The 22,466-nt window shown below is 38.3% G+C and overlaps 1 protein-coding gene across 41 annotated transcripts in view; it reads left to right on the top strand.

The window, feature by feature from the left end:
• The window catches only part of EFCAB5 (EF-hand calcium binding domain 5), a 198,426-nt gene that overhangs the window by 135,898 nt on the left and 40,062 nt on the right, over positions 1-22,466 (top strand). For all 41 annotated transcript variants that reach the window (XM_045044905.1, XM_045044891.1, XM_045044887.1 and 38 more), the window contains 4 exons: positions 685-759; positions 859-951; positions 2,453-2,667; positions 9,208-9,364. In XM_045044905.1, the coding sequence (XP_044900840.1) occupies positions 685-759; positions 859-951; positions 2,453-2,667; positions 9,208-9,364 (540 nt within the window). The remainder of the gene's footprint in view (positions 1-684; positions 760-858; positions 952-2,452; positions 2,668-9,207; positions 9,365-22,466) is intronic.

Raw genomic sequence — 22,466 nt, 5'->3', positions numbered from 1 at the left:
CAGCTAGAAAAATTGTGAAGTTACTATTCAATTAGATGTTATTGGTGATGACTTGATTTTGGCTATGTGTAGCAGTGATTCAAAATGACAGTGTCTAAAAAAAACATAAAAATAAAACAAAATAGCAATGTATAAACAGCATAGAAGTTTCTTTCCTTCTGATATAAAAGTCATGTGACAGCTCAGTCTCATGAAATCAGCAATGGCTCAAGTCCTATCTTGTGTCTTCCCTAACCACATAGTCCAGGATGGCTCACTAACATATCCACATTCTGACCAGAAGGTAAGGAGAAAGAAGAAGGGATAGGCATTAGATCACTTGCTTACACATGGCACTGGTCAGAATTTAGGCATTTGATGACACCTAGCTGTGACAGAGACTAGGAAATGTAGCCCTCATATTGAGTGGCCAGATTTGGGTACCAGGAATAGCTTTTGTCATAGAGCTGCTCTCAACAACTAGAGTTATTAAGTGATATCATTATGGTTGAGTGTGATATAAAATATGTGGGAAATTATCTGATAGAAAGTTTTTAGTGTTCTGTATGCAAAGCATTTTTCTCATTTATTAACTTAGGAATTTATCATAGAATATATAATGTCCAATTCAAAGGCCTTTTATTTTTTTTTCAAGTTTTTATTTAAATTCCAGTTCATTATGGTACTTTCTCTTATACCTTTTAGAAACTACAAAAAAGGAAGTTCAGAAAGATCCATCTTGTGAAAAGTCCCAAAAAATAGAAGGAAAGTCATGGTCAGGTGACTCCTCATTTAATCCTCCTTTCATTTATACTCTAGAACAAAAACATTATGAAAGTGAAATTAAATTGTCCATGTTATGGAATGTATATTTTTTAGGTGAACTTTTGACATGTAACTGGAATATGGATTATATCAAATGCGAAGAAGAAGAACAAGCAAACTTACTCTACAGTAGCTCCAGGTTCACAGGTACATGTCAGCAACCAAATTAGGAAGGATAGATGGCAGTCCAGTTGATGAATTTAATTTACTGTGGTACCCCATGAACTTAGCCAAGACACAATGGCAGGATGATCCTTGCATTATTTTGTCACTGAATTGATGGATCTAAATATATACAAGGTGGATGTTTTTGGTGGTAGTGTACATGTAGGCATGTGCTATTGATAAATGCTTTTCTGCCTTAAGTCATATGCATTAGTATATAATTTGTTTTGACCATTACATGGCCCTACAACTTCTTTGAAGCTATGATACGGGTGTACAAAAGGAATCAGATATTGGCTATTAGAACTCAGTGGAAATCATTCCAGCTATTCCTCTCCCTGGTAGTCCCATAACTCAACATGTCAGACAGGTGAGAATATGTCATGTTTTTGAAGACTTATAAAGAAAGATCTACTCAACAACAGAGAGAGCAAAGAGTAACTTTTAGCTCTCAAATAAACCATGTATTAAACAATGATTATTCCAACCAGTACTCATATTACTACAATGCTATTTTATCATTTTATCTTTCATCAACAAGCAATATATTTGATTACTAATTATATTAAGATTGTTTTCTTCCTATCAGCAAATTTTTTTCTCATTTAAGCCTGGGTCAAATAACAAACTTCCTATCCTCAAAATATTTGGTTAAAAATGCATGGCATTGGTCAAGCTCTTGTGGCCTATACTAGTTCATATTCTTCTTCTGGTCTTACTTCTTTATTTCAGTTTTGCTTTACGACCTAAAAAATTGCATTGGTGATTATTTTCAAGTCATGTCAATCTCATATGGAAGGCATGAGGGCATGAATGATTGAATCGATGAATAAATCAAGTCACTGGGCTGATATTTTATGAAATATGCTTCATAACATTGAGCTTGAAGATAAATATATTAGTCAAGACTCTTTGGGGGAGAGGTTGCAATGGTATTTATAGATTTGTTTAACTGTGAAGTCCAGACTACAGCTGGCTTCAGACACAAATGAATCCAAGGGCTCAATAATAGCAGCGAGACACCATCTTTGATTCTCAGCCCCGTTCCTCTCTGTGTAACTTTCAGTTTTAGGTAGTTTTCTTCATGTTGTAGCAGATATATTTATAAGAGTATTGCTAAGCCTATATCCTACTAGTTCAGGAATCAGAATACAAAAAGAGTGATTCTTCCCCAATAGTTCCCCAAAAAAGTTCTGGGGCTCATTCTCATTGGCATATGTAGTGGATTACATTGCTGTCATATAGAAATCATTGGCCAGACCTATGTCACGTAGTCATTCTTGTCACGAGGGTGGGGGAGGCTGAGTGCCACCTGATTAATCTAAACTGACAGTGGGGAAGAGATGTTTTCCTCATGAAGGGAGCATGGATTCCTAACAGGAAAAAAGTAGCAGATGTTTATTACAATAAGTACTCGTATATTTTCTCTAAGCTTTAAGAAATTGTTCACTTTACTGTTTGTTGTATGTTTCTTGCTTAATAGACCTACATGCAATTATCAGAAATATTCAGTCTTACAAGGAAGTAAAAGGTGGGAGTGCTTTCAATGGAGTTTCCTTCAATCTGCTCCAGTTTGTGCAACTTCTGGAGACATTTGTTGGTGAAGATGCCCCCCTGAGTGTCAGTGAGACCCTCACATCCTTTTTTAAGAGGGGCTATGTTGAAACAAAAGAGGAGAAAATAAGTGGCTTAGAACAGGTGAGTAATATTATTTACCAATAAAACAGGTGAGGTCGGAACAACAACAGCCTTGTGAGTTGACTGGACAAACATCCCTGCAGATGAGAAATTAAAGCAGAGTAGAATGGTCAAGGTCACACCCTAAATAAGCAATTAAGGGGGCTCGAACACAGGTCCCACAATCCCTGGGTCAGAGAAGCCTAGGGCTACACACACATAGACAGACCCCAGGCTCTAGCTTCTTCAGGCTGAAGTTGTCTTGACCTCTGATGGAGTCAGTGTCTGCTGCCAATGATCTTAAATGCAGATTTGTCTCTGTGTTAGAGGTGGAAGTCTTGCAGTTGAGTGGAGGAGCTCCTCCTAAGAAATTCAGAAAATTTCACTGAGTGAGCGAATTCTTTCTTGCAACAGGGACTGCTTCATGCATAATGTAATATGGTTCTGGATTTTGGAAATAAAAAGTCCTGTGTAAATCCAATGTAACAGCACTAATACATTAAGGGTTCCTTTGGAATTGCTCCTCAGCCTTCTCTACTCTGATTTAGGCCTTTTATCCTGCACATGGCCTCTTACTGTTTTTCCCACTTAATCCTCCTAGCACTCACTCCCAGCTGGCCTTGACTAAGGAGAGACTGGATAGGGCAGTGGTTGGGAGTATGGCTTCTGGAGGCAGAGCACCTAGACTCAAACCATGGTTCTGCTGCCTTTTTGCTGTGTGACCTTGTGCCAGAGCCTTAACAGCAATGCTGGCTCAGTTGCCTTATTTTCAAATGAAGATATAATCGTCCTGACCTCACCAGGTTGATAGGAGAATTAAATGTGTTAATTCAAGTACTTAAACAGGGCCTGACCCATAATAAACCTTAACTATTATCCTCTTCTTCAATTCTCTTGTCAGAAACCCTAAATAGTTATAGAATTGAGAACAGTGTTTAACCTAAAATAGACTTTCTTGGCCTCTTTTAACCCATGCACTCCAGCTCAGTTTCCCAAACCTGCCCTCCTGACTTGACTCATGCTGACCCAGTACTACCATCAGTTGAAGTCACTGCTGCCCCTCAAAGGCAGGCTCTCTGGTCAGAGAGAGCCTTTGAGCTCCTTTGAGCCATTCTAAGTATCTCAGTATCCAAGTTCCTCTAAAGTTGTAGAGGAGGGGCACCAGGGTGGCTCAGTCAGTTCAGGGTCTGACTCTTGATTTCGGGTCAGGTCGTGATCTCACAGTTCATGAGTTTGAGCCCCACATCAGGCTCTGCACTGACAGTGCAGACCCTGCTTGGGATTCTCTCTCTCTCCTTCACTCTCTTCCCCTGCTGTGTGCTCTCTTCTCTCTCTCTCTCTCTCAAAATAAATAAAATAAACTTTAAAAAATTATTTTAAAAAATAATAAAGTTGTAGAGGAAAGCTAAAGTCATCAGACATGAAAAGTATTCTCCAAACAACTGACCATTTAAAAAATTACTTTCCACATAGACATTATTAAACAACAAAAATTCAACTAAGTAACTTTAAAGATCAAATTGGTTTGATTCAACAACTCATGAGTTCAGCAACATCTCATCCAGCAATAGAAAGGAGCTCTGAAGGGCTGCAAGGTTTTTTAAAAGGCAGAAATGGGGCTGGGAAGGCAAATTATTACTAAAGAATGCATTATTCCAGGAAGGTCGCCTTTCTAACAGGAACAGAAGGGGTCTATCAAGTGGATTATCTCACTAGCGCTGACTGGGTATTTCCATAATGACTGGTTGAAGGTTATGCCTGGGGAGCCGAAGGTGCACTTAGGTTAATTATTAAGCCATGATTTACTGACATGGGGCTTAGAACAACCCTAGTGTCTCTTTTTTAACATCTCCCTACCTAACACCATCCATCCATCATAGCCCATTTCATACTTACGACTGTGGGATGTTGTAAACTTCTGATATTGACAATGCAACAAAATGGTGTCAAAGTAAAATTTAAGTTTTAAAACCTAGAATTTCATAAAGGCATGAAAGTGTTATTGCAAAACTGCTCAAAATGATTGCAGTCATTGGCAAATGAGGATCTGAGAGTCAGGTCCATTAACAAATGAAGAGCTTCATGGAACCAAGTAGGTACTTCATGGGGGTGATTTGAGTATCAATGAGATAATGGATAAAGAGAGGCCTTCAGATGTGGTATATATACACAGTGGAATACTACTCGACAATGAAAAAATAAAGAAATCTTGCCATTTGCAACAGTGTGGATGGAACTGGATGGTATTATGCTAAGCAAAGTAAGTCAGTCAGAGAAAGATACCATGATTTCACTCATGTGGAATTTGAGAAACTCAACAGATGAACATAGGGGAAGGGAAGGAAAAATAAGATAAAAACAGGGAGGGAAACCGTAAGAGACTGTTAAATACAAAGAACAAACTGAGGGTTGCTGGAGTAGGGGGCCGGGGGTGTGGGTTAAATGGGTGACAAGCGTTAAGGAGGGCACTTTCCGGGATGAGCACTGGGTGTCATATGCAAGAGATGAATCACTGGGTTCTTTCTATTCCTGAAGCCAGACTACACTTCATGTTAACTAACTTAAATGTAAATAACAAAAAGAGAGAGAGAGAGAGGCCTTCAGGAAAACTGAGGAAGTCCTTGACTAACTTTTGCAAAAATGACTGATTGCCCTATGGAAATGGTGTCCTATTGGGCAATCATATAATTTTAGGTAGGAAATATATTTAAAATAATTTTGTTCTACGAATTATCCCATAGTTGCAATTACATTTTGTTAAGCGATACTAGGTTTAGTAGTAGTTTTATTTTGCAAGAAGTTCCAATCAAACCTTTTCTACCATTTATTATATGCCACTCTGGTCTCCATTTTAAGTAGGTTGACTCAGAGAAGCCTTTTCAGGTCTCAGTTCTTTTTGGATAATGAGCGCCTTTTAACTTATTTTTATCTGCCCCATCTTCCCTAACAGACAGCACACTCCTAGAGCATACGGTGCTGAGACAGACAGAAATGCCATGTCATCATCTCATGGGACAGTGGGGGCAGATATGCATGAGTCACCGATGAAGCCTGTGCAGACCCATAGCCCTTGTTAAATGAATGAGTTCTGGTGTATTCAGAGCTGTTGGAAGCAAAGACAGTGAGGGTCCCTACCAATGAGAGGTGACTAGATGACCTCAGATACCCAGGCTCTTGTCTTCAGTTCTGTCTGGGCTTTTCAAGCATTGGCAGTGATCTCCAAAAGTCTGGAATGCTTTGCAGGGCAGGGCTGGATGAAGGACATGAGAGTGGTAAGGGTGATCAGGGATGCCCTTGTAAGGAGAGGCAGAGGCCCCTGCTGCCACTCCTCTGACCACCCCTCCAGTAGCATACAGAAGTTGTGTAAAGTGGCTTTATATGCTCTGGTTCATTCCTGCCTGTTATGGTTCAGAACTTTTTAAAACTGAGCTTCATAACCAGACTGAATGATAGAGTTTTCCCAGTCCTCTTCCCCGGGAAGGTGCCTGGAAAGAGGAAGTTACCTTCCTACTTGGGAGTAGAGGTGAGAAGGGCCAACTGGCACCAATGATCACCCCAGCTGCAAGCAGTGACTGCTTGGTAAGGGACCACCAAACCTAGCAGAGGACAAAAAACAAGGCCAGGTGCTGCAGGCCTTTCTGTTCAGCCCTATTTTTTTAAAGATTTATTTATTTTTGAGAGAGCACAAGCAGGGAAGGGGCAGAGCTGGGGGGAGGGGAGTGGACAGAAAATCCAAAGTGGGCTCTGCACTGACATCAGTGAACTCGATGCGGAGCTCGAACTCATGAACCATGAGATCATGGCCCAAGCTGAAGTTGGACACCCAACTGACTGAGCCACCCAGGTGCTCCCAGCCCTCCTTTTGCCTGACAAAATTGGGTTAGCCCTCAGGCCCATGAGACAGTCCCTGAGTTAATACCTCAGAACTGCGTGGGAGCAGGTGGAGGAGGTGTATACATGAGGCACGACCTTGAAAACTGTCTCTAGCAGGAACACCTGATGCTCTAGCAGCTTCCCCAAGCTCCTGGGAAAGATTGCCTTTGTTGCATCCCTGGTAGACTCATAAGGAACTGTTGTTAATAAAATGTCCCCATTTTAAATACCTTGATTTATAAGTCTCCGAGGAAGCATGCATGAAAGGAGGACAGAGAACTGAGCCTCAGGAATACTAATACTTAGGAAGCAGGGAAAGGACTCTCAGACAAAGCCCCTGAGAGCCAATTGTAGAGGTGTAAGAGCCAGCAGGAGGTTTGCCATGCTATGAAGTGCTTTGAGAAGGAATGCTTTGACACAGGGGCTGGAGTACCTGGCTAGTCCTTGGGGACATCTGAGGACAGCAGGGCAGAAGGAACTTCTAAGACAGCAGCTGGTTTATCAAGTCAGATGAAAGAATCAGACCCCTGAGGTGCCAGGGGACCGAGGTCATGTCCCAAGGGCTGACAGAGACCTCAAGAGTGGATGCCCTCCCAGTAAACAATGTATGCTAGCTGATACCAGCACCTTCTTGGTGACCTGAAAGAATCTCCAGTTCTAGGGATTGACCTTCCAAATGGCAAAGTACAGTAGAGGAACCATTTATAACTAACATTCATCTGTTTAAACTTGGGTGACAAAGTCTTAAATATGTTCAGCTACCTTGGGTCCCTTTGGCATTGGAGATGGCAGAGAGGATCATATGAATGCAAGGTCTTCACTTCCTTTTACAACCTTGGGCTCTAGGATCCTCATGGAGGCTTTCTTACTAGATAGAGCACACAGCCCAGGCCCTGGCCTCTGCCTTAGACATCTATACCAAAGAGGTAAGGGCCACCTGGCCCTGCCTCCCCTGCTCCTCAGCCTGGAGAGCTGGTCTACATTTTACAGTTCAGTCTGTAGTCAGGATCCTCAGCAAAGTGACGTTACATCAGTCTCCACAGGGCTCAGGAGTTCTTTGATGCTGCCTCTACCCCAATAAGCAGTTCTTCTGTTGGCCCCCTTCCCATTGCTTTTATACAACTTTAAAGCATCAATACACCTGATGCATCTGTTTAAAAATTTTTAATTCTTTAGTAATATATATATATATATATATAAACTTAAAATTTTTAACCTGTATCCATTAAAAAATTTTAATTCTTTAATAAAATATATACATGAACTTAAAAAATAAAATAAAACAGGTGAGGTTACTATTATTAGTAAATCTCTAACCTCAGTTACTCCTAATGTGGCTTTTTAAAAATTTACAATCAAACTTACCATCTTATTTCAATGAGCATAGCCATTAAATATTTTATTTTATTGTCAAATGGTCCAAGATCACACTCCAGAGAATTCATTCCCCTAATAATAACATGATTGCTGGTGTCAAGAGATGGTTTATTGTACAGCTTTGTTTTTCCTCCTCTGAAGCTTGCAGAGCAGATTCTGAGGACCACATATGTGTATGTGCAAAAATGTGTGTGTGTGTGTGTATGTGTGTGTGTGTGCACTGTTTATCTGCTTTGTGAATGCATTTACAAGTGCACATACCTAGAAGTACAATTATGATTTGAATATATATTTTTATTCATGTGAATCCAGGTATTACATATTTCCTAAAAACTTACTACTTACTTGAGTGATAGATAAATGCATACATGTTAGCTGATATAAACAATTTATGTGCTCTTTTGTGAAATATGTAAATTACATTCTCCAGGCATATCCATCAGCCTCATGAGTCTTCTCAACCTAATTCTAGAGTTGATATCCCTTTTGCCTCCTCAATTGCAGTTCCCCCTTTTAAACAAATTCTATATATTCACTTTCTTTTAGTGATTAAATCTAGATAATAGTTACTATTTTTTTTTAAGTTTATTTATTTATGTTGAGAGAGAGCACACAAGTTGGGGAGGAGCAGAGAGAGGGACAGAGAGAGAATCCCAAGCAGGCTCTGCACAGTCGAGAGGCTCAAACTCATGAATCATGAGAAATTATGACGTGAGCAGAAGTTGGATGCTTAACAGACTGAGCCACCCAGGCACCCCGATAATAGTTTCCATCTGACTGATATTATAATTAATCTAGTAAAAAATCTAAAAGGTAAATAAAACCAATGTCCAGTTAGGTCAATGTTAAATATAAAAAGTAATTTTTGAACATGGTTGTTTTTCATTTTTTGAACACTGCCACTCATCCTCCTTAACTACATAGCATATCCCCCTCCCCACCCCGCAAGAAGCCAGGTCAAGCATACCATATGTTTATCACATTCCTGAGCAAACAGCAAGGGAGTGGAAAGGAATGAATCAAAGATTCTTAAGGAGTGTGGCCCCCTTTCTAAGTTAATGTGTTTTAGTCCAATGCAGAGAATGCCTGTTTTTGTTTTTGTTTTTGGTCTAGAGGTGAAACAGAGAAATAGTATTTAGAGTATTAACATTAAATGCTTCATTTTACCATTAATATCATGCTTAGTCCAAGTTTTTTCAATAAAGCTGTTTTTAGAAATAGTGCTTCACTTTGGGGGGAATAAACCTAGGATGGCAGCTAGCACAATAAATAGTGTGTCTTCTGTGCTTTGTTATCCGGTTTCTATCCTAGATTAGACATAATGCTTCCAGAGTCCGACGGGAACTTCTCCTAGAAGCCCTGTTTCAGAAGTGGGACAGTGATGGCTCAGGCTTCCTGGATCTGAATGAAGTTGATGAACTCTTGTACACATACAAGGAGGGAATGGAAAAAGAATCTATGAAGAAAGGTAAAAAGATAAGAATTTTCTCATTAAAACTGTGGTAACAACTTGGTTTCAAGTTTTCCAGTACTATGTCATACATAGTTAAAACTCTCATTTTGAAGCCACAAGACACCACTTCACGGCTATTAGAATGGCTATAATTTTTTCAGTTTTATTGAGATAAAATTAACATATAACATTGTGTGAGTTTCAAGTGTACATGTGTTGATCTGATATCTTTATATACTCTGAAATGATTACCACAGCAGCATTAGTTAACACCTCTATCACTTCACATAATTACCATTTCTTTTTTGTGGTGAGACCATGTAAGATCTCTTCTCTTAGCAAACTTAAGTATATAATATTGTTAACTATAATCACCATGCTGTACATTAGATCCACAGAACTTATTCATCTTATAACAAGTTTATACCCTTTGACCAACAATCCCCCATTTCCCCCAACCCCATCCCCTAAGAACAACCATTTTACATTCTCAGTTTGGCTTTTTTAGATTCCACATATAAGTGATATCATACAGTATTTGTCTTTCTTTGTCTGATTTCACTCAGCATAATGCTTTCAAGATCCATCCATGGCAGCACTCTATCTTTTTCATGGATGACTAATACTCCTGTGTGTGTGTGTGTGTGTGTGTGTGTGTGTGTGAGAGAGAATCACATTTTCTTTATCCATTCATTCACTGATGGTTAGGTTTTTTTCATACCTTGGCTATTGTGAATAATTTTGCAATGAATATGGTGATTCAGGTATCTCTTCGAGATAGTGATTTCATCTCTTTCCATTAGATACTCAGAAGTGGAATTGCTGGACAATATGATAACTCTATTTTGTTAATGTTTTTTATTTGTTTGTTTTGAGAGAGAAAGAGAGAGAGCACAAGTGAGGGAGAGGGGCAGAGGGAGAGAGAGAGAATCTTAAGCAGGCTCCATGCTCAGCACTCAGCATGGAACTCAACGCAGGTTCGATCCCACAGCCATGGAATCGCAACCTGAGCCAAAATCAAGAGTCAGATGCTCAACTGACTTGAGCCACCCAGACACCTCTATTTTTAATGTTTTGAGAAACATCCATACTGTTTTTTATAGTAGTTGTACCAATTTACATTCCCACCAACAGTGCACACTGGGTCCCTTTTCTCCACATCTTTGCCAACACTTGTTATCTCTTGTCTTTTTGATAACAACAACTCTGACAGGTGTGATATGACATCTCATTGTGACTTTGATTTGCATTTCTCTAATTGTTAGTGATGTTGAGCATCTTTTCATGCACTTTTTGGTTATCTGCATGTCTCTGGAAAATTCAGTTTCTTTGCCCATTTTTAAATTTTTTTCTGTTTAGGTGCATGAGTTCCTTATATATTTTGGATTTTCACCCCTTATCAGATATAGGATTTGCAAAAATCTTCTATTCTGTAGGTTTCCTTTTCATTTTGTTGATTGCTTCTTTTGCTGTGTAGAATCCTCTTCGTTCAATGTACTTCATTTATTTACTTTCGCTTTTGTTACTTATGTTGTATGGCTATACTTTAAAAATAGAAAAATAGCAAGTGTTGACAAGGATGTAGAGAAGTTGCAACCCTCGTACCTTGTTGGTGGGAAGTGTAGAAAATGTCAGAGCTATCAGGAGTGTATTATGTTGTAGAGTGCTTTGTCCAAGACCTTAACTCTTATCTAGTTAGATTCCTTCCATGTGCCTAGCTACCCTCACTCTTGGGGTTAAAAAAATCCAAAGCATTCCTCAATTCTGCCTATTTTCTCTTCTTGTTTTATCTTTCTGCCTCTACAAGGTCCGATTCACCTCTCAAGTCGGTCTGGCTTGCAAGTTTCTCCTGAATTTACTAACTTAACCACTAAATTCTCCTTAATGACTTTTCTTGTCCTATACTACATTTTTCTCTTCTGATCAAACTTCCCAATAAAAAGTTACTAAAATTCTTATCTAGTATAATAAGTTTCCTCTCCATTTGATTAGATTCTAGTATAAATGATTTTGCGTTTTACTGGGTTTAAGGATTTATCTGGTGACTCTTGCATATTAGATTTCCAATTCTTAAAGTGTATAGTAAGTGAAAGAAAGAATGATCAGGGTTAGTTAAGTTCTTCAACCTTTTAAAAAATTATTGTATTCGTTTATCTTCAAACGTACCTAAGTTTATCAATTGTCGTGTGTTCTTCATTCACTACATCTTCTGCAAACTTGACATTAAACTACACTACTTGTCTTAGACTGCATCCAAAGAATGGAATTCCAAAGGGCACAATGAGATGGTTTCCACTTATAAAGTAGGAAATTTTTATAATATAAAATCATGTTCTAGAGAGGAAAAACACCACACAATGGTCAGGAGAGCTGGGTTCCAATACTGGATCTTTCACTTAATGGTCACAGGACCAAAGACAAGTTACTGAACCTCAATAGATTCAGGGGTCCTCATTTGTAAAATGAAGGAGTTAGACGTGATAATTTCTAGAATTTAAGAAACCTGAGGATGACATTATAAGGAAGTTCCAATATATATGAGTGAAGTACAGCAATAGGGATAGGTAGAAAGTATAAAATGTAATGGGTTAAGCCCAGCAAATGAGAATGAGGAAAGTAATGAGGAGGCAGAAACTGCTGCCAGAAATAAATTTCTGCAAGCAGGAAGAACAAATTATTCTCTGCAAGGGTAGGCTTATACAAAATGACTCTCTCTGAACACATGTTGGTAGCCACCTGGCCTGAGGAGATGATTGCTGAGCTGATGGCCATATGGAAGAAGAAAGGCAGATTTAGCTTCTTTTAAAAAGGGAGAAAATTCTAAATTCAAACATTAGCTAATAACTGATCAGCAAATCTTCAAATAGCTCTTTGTTTCATTTTGTTTTGTTTTGCTCTACCCTTCTTATCTATTTCTGTGTCCAAGATTAAAAATTGGATAAAAATTGGAGAAATAGGATAAAGCCACAGAATTAGAAGTGTCTATAAATGTTTCTGCTGGTATTCTCAAAATGGAAGTTGTCTATATAGAGGGTGCAACTTGAAACTTTTAGCTGGTAATTTCCCTGTTTATTCTTGTCTAATACAGCTCAATCTTTAGAGGAGAAATATTACATATAAAATCTGTAAAACATGTGACCTGTCTACACTGTAGAACTTAATGGAATAGATTACTCTTTCCCCATTACTTCCCATGGAATAGCTATTAACATTTCTGGATATATATACCCTCTAATTTCCTATTAAATGATAAAATTTACTTTAATATAAAAATTTCTATATAAGTAGGACATTTAACTCTCTTAAAGTTATGAAATTTTGTCCATTCATCAGTGGATCCTGAGAAACTTAACAGAAGACCATGGGGGAGGGAAAGGAAAAAAAAAGGTTAGAGAGGGAGGGAGCCAAAACATAAGAGACTCTTAAAAACTGAGAACAAACTGAGGGTTGATGGGGAGTGGGAGGGTGCGGAGGGTGGGTGATGGGTATGGAGGAGGGCACCTGTTGGGATGAGCACTGGGTGTTGTATGGAAACCAATTTGACAATAAATTTCATATTTAAAAAAATAATAATAAAATAAAATAAAATGTTATGAAATTTTTGTGATGCAATTTGTAACCAAATTCCAGAAATCTTGAACACTTATGAACCATGTTTATTTAGAAAATCTCATTGAAAAACTCACATAGTGTTTTTTTTTAATATTTATTTATTTTTGAGAGAAGGAGCAAGCAGGGGAGGGGCAGAGGGAGAGAAAGAGAATCCCAAGCAGGCTCCACACTGTCAGCGCAGAGCCCAGTGAGGGGCTCAAACCCACCAACTGTGAGATCATAACCTGAGCTGAAATCGAGAGTCGGACGCTTAACCGACTGATCCACCCAGGCATCCCACATAGTGTTTTTTAAAGAAACTGAAAACTGGACAAGTAGTTAATGTAAAACAACTGCTGTTTCTTTACTCTGCAACAAGGGATCTTTAAGAAACTCTTCAGTCTTTCCTTGATTGTCGTGTCTTTGACAATTTGAAGATTATAGGCTGTTTGTTTATAGTATGTCCTCCTTTTAGGTTGGTCTAATGTTTCCTTATGATTAAATTCAGATTATTCATCTTTACCAGGAATGTCACGTAAGTGATGCTATGTTCTTCTCATTGAATCCTAGCAGAAGTCCCATGATAATAACATGATGTCTGTGGAGGTTCTTCAAGAAATTAAAAATAGGACTACCATATAATCCAGTAGTCAAACTACTGGGTATTTACCCAAAGAATACAAAAACACTATTTCAAAAAGGTACATGCACCCCTATGTTTATTGCAGCATTATTACAATAGCCAAACTATGGAAGCAGCACAAGTGTCCATGATAGATGAATGGATAAACAAGTGAAATCTTATGGTATTTGTCTTTGACGGGCTTATTTCACTTGGCATTATACTTTCTAGCTCCATCCATGTTGTTGCAAATGGTAAGATTTCATTCTTTTATATAGCTGAATAATTCAGCCATAATTTGTTAAGAAACAAAACAAACAAGCAAAGGGGAGAAAAGAGAGAGAGACAAGCCGAAAAACAGACTCTTAACTATAGAGAACAAATAGATGGTTGGGGGGGGGGGGGTGTGTGGCGCGGCTAGGTGAAATAGTAGCTGAAGGGCATTAAAGACTAACTTATCTTGATGAGCACTGAGTAACATATGGAATTGTTTAATCACTATGTTGCACCTGAAACCAATGTAACACTGTATGCTAACTATACTGGAATTAAAAAAAATTTTTAAAGATGATATCTATCAGTCCCTTCCATTTAAAAATTACTCTTTCTCCCTTTGTAATTAATAGATTTTTTTTGTGGTTGTACTTTGAAATCATAGAAACATTCCCTTTTTTTCTTTTTAAATATTTTATTTTTAAGTAATCTCTACACCCAATGTGGGGTTTGAATTTACAACCCCGAGATTAAGAATCCCACACTCTACTGACTGAGCCAGCCAGGTGCCCCAGAAACATTATCTTCCTTATCAAACTTTTAATTTATTTGTTATAACAATATGTATTCATGGTTTCCTATTTTATTCAACATGTTGTAATCCAACACTATCATTATTTATTTTAATGTTCCTATTGTCTCAGATTTGACCAATGGGAGTCCTTTCAGTCTGAATTTTATGTCTTCCCCTTCCCTCCAATATTCTATTATGAAAAATTTCAAACATACAGCAAAGCTGAGAGAATTTTATAGTGAACACCTATATACCCATCACCTAGATTCTATCATTAACATTTTATTACACTTTTAAAAATTATTTATTCATCTCTTTATCCCTCCATTTCTCTTATTTTTTTTATACATTTCAAAATAAATTGCTGACCCCAATACACTCCTCCCTAAACACTTCGGCATGTGTATCTTTAATTAGAATTCAATATATGTTAACAGCTTTTTTTCTTTTGAGGTAAAATTAAACAAATGAAACACAAATTTTAAGTGTACATTCACTGAGTTTTGGCAAATACATAATTGTGTATCCAATACCCCTATTAAGATATAGAACACTAAGTTCCCTCATGCCTCTTTCTCACTCAATCCCCACCACCCAATCCCCAAGACAACCACCCTTCTGGTTGTTTTCCACTACAAATATGTTTTATCTCTCTGAGTTCATATATATGGAATCATTTGTATGTACCCTTTTGTGTAAGGCTTCTTTCACTCAGCATATTTTTTTTTCTTGAGATTCTTACATGTTGTTTTGTGTACCAACAATTTCCTTATTTTGTTTGTTTGTTTGTTTGTTGAGCAGTATTCTGTTGTACGAATAAACTATAGGTTGTTAGTCCATTCTTCAACTGGTAGTCATTTAGACTGATTTCATTTCTTGGCTATTATGAATAAAGATGCTATAAACAATCTTGCACAAATCTTTTGTGCAGATACATGTTTTTATTTCTTTTATAATAAATACCAAGCAGTATGATTTCTGGGCTATAGGGTAGATATATTTTTAGTTATATTAAGAAACTGACAGAATATTTCCTGTGTGTTTTTAACATGTATCCATCATTCTTTGAGTACTTCCTTGCTTTGCACAATGAGATGCTCTAGATTCATCTTATACTTTCCTACTGCCAGCATGGAATCACCCATTTCTCTAAGGAACCTTGGTTTCTTTTAGTGGAGAATCGTATTTAGAGGCCAAGATATTGGTTCTTTTTTTTTTTTAATGTACAATTTTAATGATTTTAAAAATTTATTTATTTATGTATTTATTTGTTTATTTTTGAGAGAGTGAGTGTGAGTGAGGGGCAGACAGAGGGAGAGAAAGAGAATCCCATGAGGTGCACAGAGAAAGGGAGAGAGAGTGCAGAGCCCAGAGCAGGGCTCCAGCTTACCCAATGTGGGGGCTTGAACTCACAAATCATAAGATCATGATCTGAGCCGAAATTGGATGCTTAACTGACTTAGCCACCCAGACATCCCAAGATCTTGGTTCTATACATGCTCATTGCTTCCAGGTCCCTGCTCCCAAGTTTCTCATAGGGAGTGTGTGTGTGTGTGTGTGTGTGTACACAAAAATTTACATCTGTACATATCTCTGTAAATATCTATTAATATTAAAAGCTGTAAGTTCAAGGCACCTGTCTGGCTCAGTTGGTGGAGCATGTGGCTCTTGATCTCAGGGCTGTGGGTTTGGGGCCCATATTGGGTGTAGAGATTACTTAAAAGTAAAATCTGTAAAGAAAAAAAATAACTGTAAGTTCACACTCATACCTCCAAGTCCAAAACAGTAACAGAGTTCATTCTAGTTTTCTCCCTTTTTGTAGCTCTCTTCTTCTCTCTTGCTTGTATTATCCTAAATTTGTTTATTTATCTAATCAGTCCTCTTGTATGGAACTAATCTCCCATCACACTGTCCTCTCCCCCACACTGATGTTCTTTCCTTCTCACTACACTTAAGTCTCAACACCCTGTATTAATCTCCCTTCCCCCAGTTGCCCTCCTTACTCTGCTCAGGCTCTAACATCCCACAACAGATTCCCCCCCCACACACACACCTCATGTGGATGCCTCTCATACATCCCCTTAAGTTCTGGCATTCTGTGACAAGGGACCTTTTCATGTAGATGCTCTCCTTAATCAAACTTCTGATTCCTCATGCTGAGCTAAGTCCTACCTGGAAGACCTCATTTTGCTTGGGTCCTGATTCCTCATGCTGGGCTGTCCCTATACACAGACACCCTCCTCACTCTGTTTATGTTCTGACTTCCAAAATCAAACTGTCCTTCCATTTGGATGCCCTTCTCACTCTTCTCAGGCCTAATACCCCATGTTGGGCATCTACCCCATGTGGGTATCCTCTTCATCCTGCTTGGGTTCTCACACCCCAAGCCAAACCACCACTGCAGGGCCACCCTCTTCACTCACATAGGCTGAGATTGCCCTTGCCCCTGGGTAACATCCTCACCTGCTCAGGCTCTGACAACCCATGCCTATCACTTCCTGAACAATGCCCTCCTCACCCCACCGGATTTCTGCTACCCTATTCTGGGCCACTGGGCTTACTTTGACCAGGGGCAAATGCTTACCATGCCTTACCTCACCAATGGTTTTAGGACCTAATTGTTCAAGAAGGGAAAAGAATAAAAAGAGGAGGAGAAGGAGGAAGAGGAGGAGGAGGAAGAAATGGAAGAGGAAGAACCCACAAGTTAATTTAATTCAAGACTATATCAGTTAGGACCCTTTGAGTTCAAGTAATGGGAAGCCCAGCCTAGAGTGGTTAAACAAAAAAAAAAACAAACTTTATTGGTTCATATGATAGAAAAGTCCAGGGCTAGTTCAGAACACAGATTTGGGAGTTCAGATAATGACATGAGGACAAGTGTCTGCTTCTTTCTTTTTCTTTTTCAGTCTGATCTTGCTCTTTTCTATGTTCTGACTCATCTTCATACAGCCTTCCCCCTTGTCGAGTCCAGGTACAATCTCACATCCTCCAGTCCAGTGGGAATAAAAAGGAAAATATCCTCTTGCTAGCAAAGAGTTTGGCATTAGTCTGGACTAAACCAACCACTCTGCCTGAAGGAATAGAATGTCCTGACTGGTTTAGGCCTGAGATGCATGCTACATCTCTAGAACCATGATTGGAATCCTACTCAAACAAACGAAGTGAGATGAGAATGGAGTAGTTTCCCCAAAACAAAATTTGGGATACTAGTAATAGAAAGATGAATGGATGTGATAGAGCAAAAATTAACAAAAGTTCACACTAGAGGGGAGAAGTTAAGATGATGGAGAAGTAGGGGGACTTTGGGCCTTCTTCATTCCTCAAACACAGCTGTATTGAGGTCAGGTCACTTGGAGCACCCAGGAAATCGATCTGTGGACTGGCAGAAGGATCTCCCTGTTTGGAAAGAGACAGTGTGGCAGGTGCGAGGCTCATCTTAACAGACAAATCAAAGCACGCCTAGTTGAATATCCAAACACTCCCAACTGTAAGCAAGGAGGAGCTCTGTAGAGGACTGACAAGTGGGAAAGAGCAGCCAAAATGCAACAGCAGAGGGTAAACAGCAAACATCAGAAAAACTTCCTAAAGTGCCAGGCTCTTGACAGTGTATGACCCCTTTTTAATACAGTATTATTCTCAGGTGAAGGAAACATAGCAAGCTTTCAAAACATGCAAAAGACAGAAACTTAGCCAAAATGACAAGTGGGAGGAATTCTCCTCAAAAGAAAGGTCAAGAAGAAATCACAGCCAGGGACTTGCTCAAAATAGATATAAGCAATATATCTGAAAAAGAATTTAGAGCAATAGTCATAAGACTACTAGCTGGGCTTGAAAAAAGCATAGAAGACACCAGAGAAACCCTTCCTGCAGAGCTCAAAGATCTGAAAACTAGTCAGGCTGAAATTAAAAATGCTATAACGGGGTTGCAAAACCAACTGGATATATTCACAATGAGGATTGAAGAAGCAGAGGAGAGAATAAGTGATATAGGAGATAAATTTATGGAAAATAATTAAGTTGAAAAGAAGAGGGAAAGAAAACTAATAGATTACTAAGGGAAACTTAGGTAACTCAGTGATTCTAGAAAGCAAAAACAATATTCATATCATAGGAGTCCCAGAAGAAGAAGAGTGGGAAAAAGAGGCAGAAGGTTTATTTGAACAAATTTTAGCTGAGAACTTCCCTAATTTGGGGAAGGAGATAGGCATTCAAGTCCAAGAAGCACAGAGAATGCCACTCAAAATCAACAAAAATAGATCAATACCATGGCATATTATAGTGAAATTTGAAATACAAAGATAAAGAGAGAATTCTGAAAGCAGCTAGGGACAAAAGTTCCTTAACCTACGAGGGTAGACACATAAGGTTAGAGGCAGACCTGTCCACTGAAACTTGGCATGCCAGAAGGGAGTGGGAAGAAATATTCAACGTGCTGAATGGGAAAAATATGCAACCAGGAATTCTTTATCCGGCAAGGCTGACATTCAGAATAGGAGAAATAAAAAGAGTTTCCCAGACAAACAAAAACTAAAGGAGTTCATGACCACTAAACCAGCCTGCAAGAAATTTTAAGGAGGACTCCACAACTCTACAGGTAAAATAATGGCACTAAATTCATGTCTTTCAAAAATCACTATGAATGTAAATGGACTAAATGCTCCAATCAAAAGACAGAGGGTATCAGCATTGATAAAAACAAGACTCATCTATATGTTTCCTACAAGAGCTTCATTTTAGACCTAAAGACACGTTCAGATTGAAAGTGAGGAGATGGAGAACCATCTATCATGCTAATGGACATCAAAAGAAAGCCAGAGTAGCCATACTTATATCAGAAAAACTGGATTTTAAAACAAAGACAATAATAAGAGACGAATAAGGACATTATATCATAATTAAGGGGTATATTGATCAAGAAGTACTAACAATTGGGGCGCCTGGGTGGCGCAGTCGGTTAAGCGTCCAACTTCAGCCAGGTCACGATCTCGCGGTCCGTGAGTTCGAGCCCCATGTCAGGCTCTGGGCTGATGGCTCAGAGCCTGGAGCCTGTTTCTGATTCTGTGTCTCCCTCTCTCTCTGCCCCTCCCCAGTTCATGCTCTGTCTCTCTCTGTCCCAAAAATAAATAAACGTTGAAAAAAAAATTAAAAAAAAAAAAGAAGTACTAACAATTATAGGGGTGTCTAGGTGACTCAGTTGGTTAAGTGTCCAAGTCTTCATTTTGGCTCAGGTCATGATCTCACACTTTGTGAGTTCAAGCTCTGCATCAGGCTCTATGCTGACAGTGTGGAACCTGCTTGGGATTATTGGTCTCCTTCTCTCTCTACCCCTCCCCCAATCTCTCTCACACACACACACACACACACACACACACACACACACACACACACACACTTTCTCTCTCTCTTTCTCTCAAAATAAATAAATAAACATTTAAAAAAATTTTAAAGACAAAGTACTAACAATTGTAAATATGTCTGCCTCCAACTTGATACACCCAAATATATAAATTAATTAATTAAAAACATAAAGAAACTCATTGATAATAATACTAAGAGACTTTAACACTCCACTTACAGAAATGGGCAGATCATCTGAGCAGAAAATCAACAAGGAAACAATGGCTGTGAATGACATTCTGAACCAGATGGACTTAACAGATATATTCAGAATATATTTTGGATATTTTTATCCAAAAGCAGCAGAATACACATTCTTCTCTAGTGCACATGGGACATTCTCCAGAATAAATCACATACTGGGTCACAAACCAGTCCTCAACAAGTACAAAAAGATTGAGATCATACCGTGCATATTTTCAGATCACAACACTATGAAACTTGAAATCAACCACAAGAAAAAATTTGAAAAGCCCTCAAATACATGGAGGTTAAAGAACATCCTACTAAAGAATGAATGCGTTAACCAGGAAACTAAAGAAGAAATAAAGAAATACATGGATGCCAATGAAAATGAAAACATGACAGTCCAAACCCTTTGGGATGCAGCAAAGGCAGTCCTAAGAAGAAAGTATATTACAATTCAGGCCTATCTCAAGATGCAAGAAAGGTCCCAAATCAACAATATAACCTTGCACCTAATTGCTAGAAAAGGAAGAGCAAATAAAGTCTAAAGCCAGCAGAAGAGAAATAATAAAGATTAGAGCAGAAATAAATGATGTAGAAACAGACAAACAAGAAAGTAGAACAGATCAACAAAACTAAGAGCTGGTTCTTTGAAAGAATAAACAAAGCTGATAACCCCCTAGCCAGACCTATCAAAAAGAAAAGAGAAAGGACCCAAATAGATAAAATCACAAACGAAAGAGGAGAGATCACAACCAACACCACAGAAATACAATTATAAGAGAATAAAAGAACACTATGAAAAACTATATGCCAACGAACTGGACAATATGGAAGAAATGGATAAATTCCTAGAAATTCACAAACTACCAGAACTGAAACAGAAAGAAATACAAAATTTGAACAGACCCATAACCAGCAAAGAAATTGAACCAGTAATCAAAAATGTCCCAACAAACAAGTCCTGGGCTAGATACCTTCCCAGGGGAAGCCTATCAGACATTTAAAGAAGAGTTAATACCTATTCTTCTCAAACTGTTCCAAAAAATAGAAATGGGAGAAAAACTTTCCAAATTCATTCTCTGAGGCCAATATTACCCTGATTCCAAAACTAGACAAAGACCCACTAAAAAGGAGAATTACAGGCCAATTTTCCTGATGAACACGAATGCAAAAATTCTCAACAAGATACTAGCAAACTGGGTCCAACAATACATTAAAAGACTTATTCACCATGATCAACTGGGATTTATTTCTGTGATGCAGGGCTGGTTCAATATTTGCAAATCAATCAACATCATACACTACACTAATAAAAGAAAGGATAAGAACCACATGATCCTGTCAACAGATGCAGAAAAAGCATTTGACAAAATATACCATCCATGCTTGATAAAAACCCTCAACAAAGTAGGGATAGATGGAACATGGCTCAACATCATCAAAGCCACGTATGAAAGACCCACAGCTAATATAATCCTCAATGAGAAAAACTTTCCCCTATGGTCAGAAACAAGACAAGGATGTCCACTCTCACCATTACTATTTAACATAGTACTGGGAGTCTTAGCCTCAGCAATGAGACAACAAAAAGAAATAAAGAGCATAAAAATTGCAAGGAAGAAGTCAGACATTCACTATTTGCAGATAATATGATACTCTGTGTAGAAAACCTGAAAGACTCCACCAAAAATTGCTAGAACTAATACATGAATATAGCAAAGTCGCGGGATATAAAATCAACATGCAGAAATCTGTTGCATTTCTATATGCCAATAATGAAGCAGCAGAAAAAGAAATAGAGGAATCTATTCCATTTGCAATTGCATCAAAAACAATGTTACCTAGGAATAAACCTAACTGAAGAGGTAAAAGATCTGTACTCTGAAAAGTATAAAGAAATTGAAAGGGACACAAAGAAATGGAAAAGAATTCCATGCTCATGGATTGGAAGAACATCGTTAAAATGTCTATACTACCCAAAGCAATCTACACTTGTAGTGCAATCCCTATCAAAATTACATTATTAGGTATTTACCCAAAAGATACAAAAATACAGATTTGAAAGGGTGCATACACACCAATGTTTATAGCAGCATTATCAACAATAGCCAAACTATGGAGAGTGCCCAATGTCCACTGACTGATGAATGGAAAAAGAAGATGTGGTGTGTATCTATACAATGTAATATTAGTCATCAGAAGGAATGACATCTTGCCATTTGCAAAGAGGTGGATGAAGCTAGAATGTATTATGCTAAATGAAATAACTCAATCAGAGAAAGACAAATACCATATGATTGCACTCATTTGTGGAATTTAAGAAACAAAGCAGATGAACATATGGAAAGAGGAGGAAAAAAAGAGAAGAGAGGGGAAACAAAACCACAAAAGACTCTTAATGATAGAGAACAAACTGAAAGTTGATGGAGGGAAGTGAGTGGGAGATTGACTCGATGGGTGATGGGCATTAAGGAGGGAACTTGTTTTGATGAGAGCACTGAGTGTTGTATATAAGTGATGAATTACTGAAT

This window comes from Felis catus, chromosome E1 (genome assembly GCF_018350175.1).
Source record: "Felis catus isolate Fca126 chromosome E1, F.catus_Fca126_mat1.0, whole genome shotgun sequence".
In the NCBI taxonomy this organism is placed as follows: Eukaryota; Metazoa; Chordata; class Mammalia; order Carnivora; family Felidae; genus Felis; species Felis catus.
This window is presented reverse-complemented; position numbering and strand designations above follow the sequence as displayed.